A 12,306-nucleotide genomic window follows, 5' to 3' on the forward strand; every position below is an offset into this window, starting at 1 on the left:
TTGAAAAATAGGGAAGCCAATGTACGTCTCTGTATTTTGTCTCATAACCCTAATTAGTTTATTGTCATATTTGTATGATTTTGAAAATTAATAAAAGAACAAACTGTCTCTGCTTATACTTATGGTAAATTTCTAACATGACCAGATGACTATAACATTTAAAAATTGTATAGGCTGCCAATGTGGATCCTATTTCACACACATACGAGATCTAGTGTGTGTTTTCTGTGATATAGATTCTGCTGAATGCTACAACAAATAAATTAAAACAAAATGCAAATAATGAATGTAAAACACACTAATTTTATAGCAACAATGTCAGGCCACTACCTTGTTCGGGAATGTATCCATCAATATCCACATAAAAGAACGATATTCCAATCATCTGAAGCTGGTAAAAAATCCTGCTCTGTGTCGTGTCTTTTACAGCAGTCCATTTTGCGAAAAAGTAACACATTGTTTCCTGTCTTTCACATTGGAGAAAACCTGATAAACTTCTCATTGGTCACCCAAGATAGCACACCTGGCAATTAATTGTATGATGTCCACCATTCTAAGTAAGTCTAAATAATGAGCAATCAATCAACGCAATGGTGGTTAATTCTTTGAAGGGAGGATGTTGTTTTTACACTCGCACTTTACGACAGGGTGTAGTCAGTATAGATTAGTACATCTGTACACACACTGCCTTTTGACAAATCCGCTGTAGAAGATAGAAGCAATTAATCAATCAGTGTGTTATCGGTTAATCTTTTGATCAATGTTTGTTTTTGTAACTCAGCTGATAAACCCTCTTGCATCACTTACATGCACATATTACATAACGTACAATACATTTGCCACTACAGACCTTAATTTATGATGTTGAGTATTTACTCCAGACAGGAAAAATCGCAAATGGGAACCTTTGTTGAGTAACCTGAGTGGTGTTACCACTAATTATACCTGTGATAAATTCATTAAGTGACTATCAAGAGAATGATGACAAATAACACGCGTAGGTTTACACCATCAAACACATGTTACAGCAAGAAACATATGTCATATTCAGGATTTCACTTTCTTAGTCAAGTACAGTGGTGGCTGAGCGGGCTAGGCGGCTGACTTTGTGTGCTGGCGATTAGGTGCCTGACTCTGAGGGTGCGGGTTCGAATCCCGGATGGGACTCAACCGAAAAAGTACTAGAATTTTTACTGTACTAAGAAAGTGAAATCCCGAATATGACATATGTTGCATTTTACCACTTTCTAAATGGCATTATGTAATTACAGCAAGGAAGATGTAATCTCTGTGTCGCATGCAGCCTGAAAACACTTATGGTTCGAAACTGTTTTGTGGATACCAACGGAACTTCGTTACATAAGAAATACATACAGGCATTTGCTGTATTCTTGGATGAATAGGTGTAATCAGTTTGTTTTGTTTTAGGTTTTTTTGCGTATGAAAAATTTCAGATTTCTCCACCAATGGCAAAGTCATTTTTTTTAGTTTACAAATTCAAATACATCAACTGTGTGTTTTTATTATCATAGATAATAGACCAGGGTCATAGCTACCAAAATTTACGTATGATATTTGCTATTACAGCTTGGCCAACACTGAAAGCTATCTAAATATAAGCTTTGCAGTCTTTCGGACTGAGACAAATGGCTTGCTACATGCCTGTAGACGTCATATTTTCACATAACGTGACTAAATATCAAGGTAAAAAACACAGAAATAGGATCAAATTGGATCAGTCACTATAGCATCCAAGCATCAGAAAAAAAACCTACACTGCTGGGATATTTTGTTATTTTGTTATTTTTAAATAAAGGCACATGATGGGCATCCTGCCTCTTGACTGTTTAGGTGAAGAAATTCTGCTTATATGGACCGGAGCCCGGTCCCTTTGTCCGTCACGGTCGACGAAACGGGCGCTGACCAATTTGCGGTTTGGTTTCGTAATGGCGAGAAACATTATTCGCTCAGCATCAGTGCCCCTTTAAGGGGTTCCAGTCAAAATGATTTACAGCCTCACTTTTTAGCAGGAGTAATTAATGAAAGCTTTAATTTGTTTTGATCCGTATTACACCATACTCGTTGATGAAACCTATACCTTTACGGCCTCACTTTTTGACAATAATATGTCTAACAAAATCTCTAGATAGTGTTGATATATATTTTACCAATGTTACTTGTTAAGATTACACAATGCCATTTGTTGACAAAAAAAAAAAAAAAACACTATGCATTTACAGCATTTACAATAAACACACTATACAAACCTTTAATTTATACTTGTTATACTTTTCAAATATTTGGAATTGCAGTGTTACATCAGAAATATTACTACGTATTATTATATAAAGAATATTATATGGAAGTTGACAAAAACTATGCATTTATGGCATATATTAAACCATATTAAGTAAATTTGGGCATTTTGGACTATCCCCCTTGGGGCGATTTGACCAAACCTGGGGCAATTTGACCAAATATCTGGGGCATTTTGACAAAATTTGCTGGGGCATTTTGTTGCTGGGGCAATTTAACTAGCATCCACCTTAAGGATCGTAAAGGGTGCCAAACCCTAACCCTAAGGATCGTATTATTTGTAGAGAGTGGTGGCTGGCAGGTGCTGTGCCCATTAAACTGCATTCAAACCAATCATGGTAAGTGTTCCACATATACCCTACCCTAATCAAAAGTCAAAATTACAGACATGCATACCTCACCCTAATTATATATTCAGTAATCTAAATCAGGTATGAAAAATAATCAATGAACGTATTGAGTCTTTGAAGTTCATTTAGAAGTGATACACATAAAGGCAAGGGTTTTCATGGATGACAACTTCTTTACCTTTACTTCTTTGTTTAATGTGAAGGGTCACAATGTCTCGAAGTACAGTCTGTTTGATTCCATTTGAGACCAATGAATTGCTCACTAACACAAAATCTAATAATTGCAACAAAGCCAAATTTTGCACAGCCACATGAAAGCGACAGACCAACTCTGATGATGTGTCTCATAATTTGGGACACCCGAATAACAAAGTTGTTTAACACACGATCATCATTTTCTGGTCACCTTTCGCTATTTTGTACGAAGGGGGCCTCTTGCTGGTAGAACAGCCAGGTCAGCAACAAGCGTGTGTTGTAAAGATGGGGTCAAAGTATTTAACTACTGCTAATATTCAGGTTTATGGCGAATCACCGGACGAACCCAGGGGTTGTCGTTGGGATAGTATGGAGACTGGGTCGTAGTCCCAGAGGTTGTCAGAATCAATCTCTTCTTAACCAAAGAGTTGAAGTCATCTACGTCCTGCAAGACTAGTCTTCAACTATTAGATACTACTAGATCATTGGTGAAACAATGAATCAGCTCTTTTACGTAGTCCTTCAGTGATGATAGTGTCCCTCCCGACGAATGAGACATCTACAACAACTGAGTCTCCTACATCTACTGCATCTACAATGATGCTGCAACCTTCAAAGAGTCTACTTCCAAAGCAGACATCGACGTCTGCACTCAATGTGTTGGATGCTTCTGCAAATCAACAGCCACTGCAGCATTTGGACATAGTCAGTCATCAACAACTACAGTCACCTTGCATGACGATTCAACAGCTGCAACAGGACCGTCAGCTGAAGGTGCATACTGCCATCAGCTGTATCATCTCAACGCAATTAGAGGATGCGCTGTGTGAACACTCCCATTCATGAAGATCTTCACCATCAGTGGTATCATCTTGATGCAGTTTACACGATTCACTGTGTGAATGCTCCTTTTCATGAAGATATTCATCATGGGCTGTATCATCTTGACACAGTTTACAGGATGCACTCTTCCTAGTGCAAGCATGTATCCTTTTACAGCCACAAGAATTCACCGTCTGCATCCCGTTGTCACAGACACTGTCATTGCTCATCTTCTCTCCACACGCAGGTCTGTGTGGAAGCATTCACTGAATGATGACCACTCCATTGATACACTCCGACTTTCAGTGTCAGTGCAAGGATGATGTTCAACAAACCTTTTGGACCACTGGCTAATGCATTCGTAGAAGAATAGAGATGACTCATATGAGAGTCGTTGGCTTACATCAGAAAGGGAAAAAAAGACAAGGAAATCGTCTTCTTGCACTCAGAGATTACATCATTACATCTTGGATTATGATTGGGCTAGATCTCACTTCACCATTGAAGGAGTCTTGTGAGACTCACCTATAAGATGATCTACGACAACTTGACAACCTGACATCTAGACATTCCCTCTGTTTATTCTGATATCTACCGTATCGGACGACTTATCTATGATTTCCCATACTGTGACAAAGTATCAGCATCAACACATCCCATCCTTCAGTGCTCAGAGATTTCCTCTACAACTGACTCGACGACCGCACTCAAGCACCTTCAGCATTTCAGTAGGGAGCGTTCCCTGCATGCTTCATTAGGACAGTACGACTTGAGATGCAGGTCGTCTTCACCACTGAACGCGGATTTTCATCCTTCACAGGAGCATGCATGCACGAACGCTTTCAGAGAGTGCGAACTATCCTACTAGACCGACGCATGCCAAATCAGCATACCAATGCCAGAAGTTTCCAACTTCAAAGACAATAATGTGGTTTACCTACTCTACTTACTTCGAAGATGTATCAACAATTCATCTCCAAGCATCTGGCACCAACATTAGGTAGCAGCAAGGAATTCAACAAGGTTATTTCGATGCTTCATAGAACCCTGTTACTACAGTCAACCTCTACCAACATGGGGAAGAATGGCAATTGCTTCATAAAATTTGTAAAACAATGATATAATCGTCAGTTGAAGTACACAGACACGACAACCAGGAGGACAGTCCTAAACAGAGGAATGTTTCGCATGCTTCTACATGTTGTGTCTACTCGGGCATCTATACACAGACTCACTCACGTATCTCAGACACAGGCCCGAATACTAGTGAGGGAATCACCAACTGCACAAGATTTCACAATGGTTATTTGGTCACACGACTTGTTGAGACCAAGATGCTCTGTGGAATAAAATGGTTGAGAGTCCATGCGCAAACCTTGAACAGACTGTCATAAGTGATTATGACGTGATATTCAGTGTTCACGAATAGTGTTTGACCCTTTGACAAATCTAGCAGATTTGCCAATGGTCAGACAGAAGTCCCCAACCTGCTGGCCCCAGTGTCTGACTGAATATATCACAGTAACTTTGTCTGAAGTTTTTATTTGTGGCATGTGATACTTGTTCACTGTTTATAAATTTAAGTTTATAATGTTGTCATTATATAATGTTATAATTTCAATGCCAATAATGAGAAATGTTAAATCTGAAATGTGTGTTTAATTTTATTCTGTGGGTCCTGTGAATTTTCAGTGGGTCAGACAGACATCTGAAACATACAGGACCTACTGTCCTGTTACTATGAAACACCATTTGTGAACACTGCAGTATTCATAATGAAGATATTTGTACTTGATTTGAACCTTTTCATACAGTTGCATTTGACACTAGCAGGATGCTAGCTTACCTCTATATTGCAGTCAGCGATCACTTCACAAGAAGACTGTATGTGATCCCCAGTTTCATCACTGAATATTGGAAGAATATTTGACCGAATTACTGTCATTACAGTTCCGGAAGAGGAGAGGAAGTATTGGATGTACTTATATGGCAGTCAGCACAATCCATCGTGGTCTGACCCACCACCGATTCCGTTGGATTCTGTAGGCAAATAAGCATGAGTCAGGACACGGATAAACATGTAATTTTCTGCATAAAATTGATATTTTATACTTATCCTGACTCTGCAAGTCTCATGTTCGGCTTATGGAATTACAGAGAGAGTGACAAACAGGGCTGGTCATGTGACCGATGTGGCGGGGAACAGGGCATGAGTGTGATTGTAAGTCCGCCTCTTTGCATAGAGAGAGGTGATAAGCAAATAAGCATGACTCATAATATGTATAAAATGTCCATTTTATTCAGAAAATTGCATGATTATTGATATGAAATTTGTGTTGTCGATTGTAATGTGCATTAACATTTGTGATAGAAAAAGTTTCTCACACAGAATACAAATCATGGATTGAAGGTTTTTTTTGAGACGATCTGTTTCTACATTATGTTCAGGATGCTGTTTTGTTAGTAATCCATACAAAACATTGAAATATGGAGATTTCTTTTGCACTTTTGGCATTTTTGCTCAAAATTTATAGTCTCCGTTTTCTCATTAATCCGACACCATCAGTTGTACATAAAATTGTCAGATTAACAAGGATGTTTCACTAAATAAGTGAGACTAAGTTCCATTCATTCGATTTGTTACCATCGGATAAAACCAATTGTTGGATAAACCTAGGTTGGATTAACGAAACTATCTAACCCTAATGCTTGCTATGAAACACTTGCATTCTTGCTGATTGTATTTGGTGAAAAGCATTCATCACAGCCACCTCTTATTTTGTCACTCTATGTCATCAGCACTCATGCCTGGGGATATTTATCTGGTTTCGTTTGTTTTTTTCTTTTGTTTTTTACTTTCTTCTGTTTTTTTTTGTTTTTTTTGTTCATTTTTTTTTTTCATCCCTAGGCCAGACCAATTCTATTTCTTGTTTTACGGATTTTTGTCCTCTGAAAACCTAAAGGCAGGCAGGGAAAAAAAATAAAAATAAAATTTCCAATCAAAGTAATATTCCGTCTGAATACTCAAAATATTTTACTTTTGGCAATTTATGAAATGAATATGGTTAAGAAAAACTACCCAAAAAGTATTTTCTTGCAATTTTACATTTTTAGCCTATAAAAACATTAGGATTTTAATTTTTGAGCAGGGGAAATTAATTTTTTTAATCCTCATTCTTGAAAAAATACGGCAGGCGGATCCGTAAAACAAGAAATATAATTGGTCTGGCCTTACTTTGGTAAATATAATTTTAATAATAATAGAATCAAGATAAAATGAAGTTTGATATACAGTAGTGGTGTTCTGATTAAATCATTTCATCCATGATCGATTGATTGAATCTGGGAATCGATCATGATATCTGTCATCTATCATGATTTGTTAATATGCATCTATCATTTTGTGTAAGGTGAGCCAGTAAGTATTTACACGGTTTCAATGTGAATTTCACTCATTTAATGCTTATATCATGACATATTTATCTTCTTGGGTCATGTAAGTCAATGATGACTTTTCATGATAAAGACAAACATATGAGCACCTAACATGGAGATCCCTGATCACACTCCATGTGACTGGTGACAGCCAATGCCAAGACTCGTAATAGTCTTGTATCAGATCACTTCCTCTTTTGCTAACATGTTTGACTTGATGTTTAACATTAACTTTATTATTCATCATTAATCAATGATCTGTTATTTTGATAATCCAATAATCGATCGTGAAAATTCATCCAATGTTCAGTTTTCTTTGCATTTTTCAACAGAGCAACAGTATTTTGAATTAGAGAAGAAATTGATCAACAGCAATAGTCAGCTTGAGACTGAGACTCAGAAAGGGAGTGATCTACAGACACGCCTCACTGATATAGGTATGTGTTACTATCACTATTCCTGCTGTGATATTAATGGAATATTAGTGATGTAAAACTAAGTTTGCTCCTTCACGCTTATCTCGTATCTGTGGTAATAGTGGATTACTATTAAAGGTCACATGCAACCAAGAAATCAAACATAATTAAAACACAATGATCACTTATTCATGACATGTAATATACATTGCTGCTTGTAAGAAAACAAATAATCAAAATTGAAAGGGTACAATCGTGATTCAAAAAAGCAATATTTTGTACTTGGGCTTACTTCCCTTGAAACGAAGCCCTCGGGAGTTTGAACCCAGTCATAGCTGGTAGGTGTGCACTCAAGTGTAATGATGGCTTCCGATTGACTGGTTCATTTGCTGATTCGCTGAGGGCTCATCGTGTGTACAGAAGGATGATCTGTTTGATGGGCATTTTAGAAGTATGGCGAGTCACAAGAAAGTAAGATTCTTTATGGATAACAACTTCTTTTATTGTTCTTGATGCATCAATTCAGTATGGATTCATATATCGTTGTCAAACAAAATCATATACACTAGAAGAAGTTGTTATCCATAAAGCATGTATATAGTGATGTTGGGCATTGTAAATACATGTTCTTTGAATTTGCATCCCATCCAATCAAAAATCATCGCAGTAGAGATGGTGATCTATTGCGTAGCTGGAAACTGTCATTTGTGTAAGTACAAAGCTCGATTTGAAACTGACAAGAGTTTGCACTAGTTGCCGTCTGATCCAGTCATCTGAGAAAAATGGATGTAGTTTGTGTGCAACCCACAGACATAAAAACAGGTCATCTGTACAAGTATCACACCTGCCTAATTACATAATGTGGCATAGACAGGACTCGAGTCATAAATCAGTTAATTTTGTTTATGGTGTATAGCCTCATAGGTGTTAAGTTCAAATTGCATGTAGTCAAAGATTGAAGCTGTGTATTGCATATTGTCCTTAGCAGACAGGCAGTCAGACATATAGGTGTCAATAAACCAGACATTGAGCTTTCTCTGTGACAGAGGCTGCTTACCACAATCAACAAGTTTTTTTATATAACGAGTAGATTATTTACTTGTTTGTGTACACAACCAAGATTAGACTACTGCTCACGACCTCAGACTCTGGGCATGCATGCTGTTTCAAGCTCAGCGAACCTATTAATTGCGCATGCATTATAGGCGCAGTGCAGCTCTGGGGAAATTTAGTGAATCGTTTGAACTCAGATTTTGCTGGCTTGTTTTCATTGCATTTCTTTTTTTTTTTTTTTTTTTTTCAACTTTTTAGATTGAATTGGCATTTTTGATGATTTGTTTCGCTAAATACATGCCGAAAGGTATCAGAATCTGCAAAGTTGTGTTTTACGTTGCATGTGACCTTTAAGGTAGATCAATGATCAAAAGCAAGCTTAGACTAACCCTGTTTGTAGTATTTGGCTCAAGATTTGCAACATCAGTTGACTTTCTTGATTCCTTTCCTGTAAAGTTTGCAGAATGAAATTACAGGAAAGCCAACTGTTGCTGATTTGAAGTTAGTATAATTTGCAAGTACATCACCAAGCCAGTAATATTTTGATACTTTTTCACACCCATGTGGAGCTAATATCAAATGTACTTTCCAAAGAAACGTCTTCAGGTGCAAGAAATGTATGCATAAAGTGTTTGTGTCTCAAATATGGCCCAAACGTCACTGACAAGGTATAAATCTCAGCCAGTACCTGTACTTGGACACATGTTCTTGCAGAAACCAAGTATGATGAAGCTAGTTCCAAACTCAGAACTCTTGAAGCTTCACAGCAGACAAGTGAGGCAACACAGGTAAGTTTTGGTACATGTTCCCTGCTGGTTGTCGTCATAGTAATCTGTCTTCTTATTGAAAAAACAACAGTTTTGTAACAGTTATGTGATCATGGTAAAGAAGTTAGGTCATTTGATAATTCAATATGACACAGGTAAAACAGATGAAATCCTGAAACTGTTGTAAATTTGTTTGCTACCTGTTATTCATTAAAAAGAAAACATATAAAACTTTGTTGTATATATTTGAAACATTAATGTGTGCCATTCACGGAATACAGATGAGCAGACAGTCATAACAATCCACTGAATGGCTGCTTTTATGACTACTGCAGGAATTGTGATGTTTTTGAATAATGTTTACCAGGCCCACCTGGAGAATGTACAGAAGCAGATGGAAGCAGAGAAGCGAGAACTGAACCTGGTGCTGGAGAAACGAAACAAGGAGATCACCAGATTGAACGGTTAGTATGCTGTGAGAGGCCGAATTCAGCCCCAAGCCTGTGATACATGTATGATGAAAAGATATTCCAAGTCACAGGTTTTGCAGTAGTAACCCATATTAAACTGACAGTATAATCACTAAGAGAAGAATCTATCATGCACAGAAGCCCTGATGCCAGTTTACATTGTGATGGGGATATGTATTCAGTGTATAATTACAATAAATGGAACTGTTGAATGTCAACTGCCTCACTGATACATAAACTTTCAGTCATCACACCCAAACATTCAACCCTTTTGGTTATACAAACTTGAGGTGCTACAAGACACTTTACTTAGTTGCACCTTTTTCCTACCCTGATAATCTGGTTTTAATTTTAGGTTACTAGCAATGGAGATCTTGATGTATGCCTTCAAGTTCAACTAGAATCAGTCTGAGTGTTCCAGATCCAGATCAAAATCTGGATTGAAAATCTTTGACATAGCTGAAAGACTACGGCAGGCATCATTTTTCTTTTAAGATATATATACATGTACACTCCTTTATTTAAAGGGCCTAATCTCTGTTTCATATTTCAGCACCTGATCATTTTTGTTGGTGTAGTGAAATGTTCTGAAAAGCTATAAAGAAGTAGAACATGACAGTTTGTCACAGGAGCTGTTTGTATCCACTTTTGTCATCAGATGAGTTCCGGGGGCGGGGCGGTAACCTAGTAGTTAAAGCATTCACTTTTCACGCCAGCAGCCCAGGTTCGATTCCCCAAGTGGGTACAATGTGTGAAGCACATTCCTGGTGTCCTCCACTGTGATGTTGCTGGAATGTTACCACAAGCAGCTTTAAACCCTATTAACTCACTCATTCACTGATTCAGATGAGTTGAAGCTTTTAACTGAAACATTTTCTGCTATCTTGTTTCAGATGAGTTGAAGCTTTTAACTGAAACATTTGCTGCTATCTTGTTTCAGATGAGTTGAAGCTTTTAACTGAAACATTTGCTGCTATCTTGTTTCAGATGAGTTGAAGCTTTTAACTGAAACAGTTGCTGCTATCTTGTTTCAGATGAGTTGAAGGTTTTCACAGACAAGGTTGCAGCTTTAAGCCAGGAGAAGTGTGAGATCCAGGCTAAGCTTGGAGGGCTTCAGTCACAGGAAGTGTCCCGAGAGGTCAGTTGGTTGTGTGTGTGTCACAGGAAGTGTCCCGAGAGGTCAGTTGGTTGTGTGTGTGTCACAGGAAGTGTCCCGAGAGGTCAGTTGGTTGTGTGTGTGTGTCACTTCATTTTTTGCTGTCTTGATGATAATAAGCCCAATACACAAAACTAAATCATTTGTGTTTGGTAAACTCTGCAATGTTATCTGAAGCCTTAGACAAAGCATGAGTAGGATTATATCTACTGAAAATGATGCAGGGCATGTTGAGTGTTTAAACACTTGAAAACAGACTTTTAGTATGACATTGTCATTATTGTGTTATAAGTTACTGACCATGAAATCACTGAACAAAATGGTTCTTGATGGTTCTATAGTACCATGAGAAGCGGCTGGTTCAAGAGAAGGAGCACATGCAAAAGCAGATAGACTGGCTTAATGAAGAACTCAAGACCAAGACAAATGACCTGATCAATGTCAAGAAGGAGAGGGTAACTGCAACATTGTCTATAGTACTGACCTTCATGATCTTGTCCACAAGGCCTCGTGACTACCAGAACAGTGACAGAGAGTTTACATGTAAAGCACATTGAACAGCAAAAGAAACACAACTCTCTTGTCAATTAGTTATGAAGTAGAAGACATAAATATGAACACTTAGTTTTATGAGGTTTCATTTTTTTAAACTTGATGTTCACGCCCCACCACCACGTGTCATCACGCCCCACGACCATGCTCAGGCTGTCAATCATGACTTTGTTATAAGCTAACATGATAAACAGGCATACTGCTGACTGACTGCTTGAGATAGTACTTATTATCTTTATGAGAACAGACGTTATGATAAACCACTTAATCAAGTTCATTACCCAATAAAAACCTTCTCAAGGATCACCTTGTCAAACTGTGGTGCATTCATATGACCATGGTTACTGTTATATGCGGCCTGAGGAGTTTGAGATGAAGGTGCTTAACATATCAGAATACAACCTGGATGTTATGAGTTTTGTACAATCCTGACTATTTGACCACATATGAATGTCCTTGTTGGAATGTGTTTGACAGGTTTAGGTGTTTCAAATAATGTGTCTCACGTTGACTGTTTCCTCTGCAGGCTAGCAAGCTACTGGATGTGCAGTCAAAGCTGGACGAGAAGGTGGAGGAGGTGAAGATCTGTCAGTTTGGTGTAGAAACAGATCAGATGTCATCCTTATTGACAGTCAGAGTGTAATAAATCTTGTACATGACATCAAATCCCATTTCAACAAACGTTTCTGAACATTGTTTTAAAACAATTCCCCATTCTTCAATGATGTTCTGTGTTGTATAAGCACTAAAAAATGATACGATCATCACTTTCCT

General features: G+C 37.8%; 1 protein-coding gene across 7 annotated transcripts in view; it reads left to right on the top strand.

Annotated features, from left to right (window-relative positions):
- The window catches only part of LOC137291651 (nucleoprotein TPR-like), a 73,374-nt gene that overhangs the window by 847 nt on the left and 60,221 nt on the right, over positions 1–12,306 (top strand). For all 7 annotated transcript variants that reach the window (XM_067823068.1, XM_067823072.1, XM_067823071.1 and 4 more), the window contains exons 2-7: positions 7,451–7,555; positions 9,302–9,375; positions 9,722–9,818; positions 10,859–10,962; positions 11,322–11,435; positions 12,059–12,109. In XM_067823068.1, the coding sequence (XP_067679169.1) occupies positions 7,451–7,555; positions 9,302–9,375; positions 9,722–9,818; positions 10,859–10,962; positions 11,322–11,435; positions 12,059–12,109 (545 nt within the window). The remainder of the gene's footprint in view (positions 1–7,450; positions 7,556–9,301; positions 9,376–9,721; positions 9,819–10,858; positions 10,963–11,321; positions 11,436–12,058; positions 12,110–12,306) is intronic.

This window comes from Haliotis asinina, chromosome 7 (assembly GCF_037392515.1).
Source record: "Haliotis asinina isolate JCU_RB_2024 chromosome 7, JCU_Hal_asi_v2, whole genome shotgun sequence".
NCBI lineage: Eukaryota > Metazoa > Mollusca > Gastropoda > Lepetellida > Haliotidae > Haliotis > Haliotis asinina.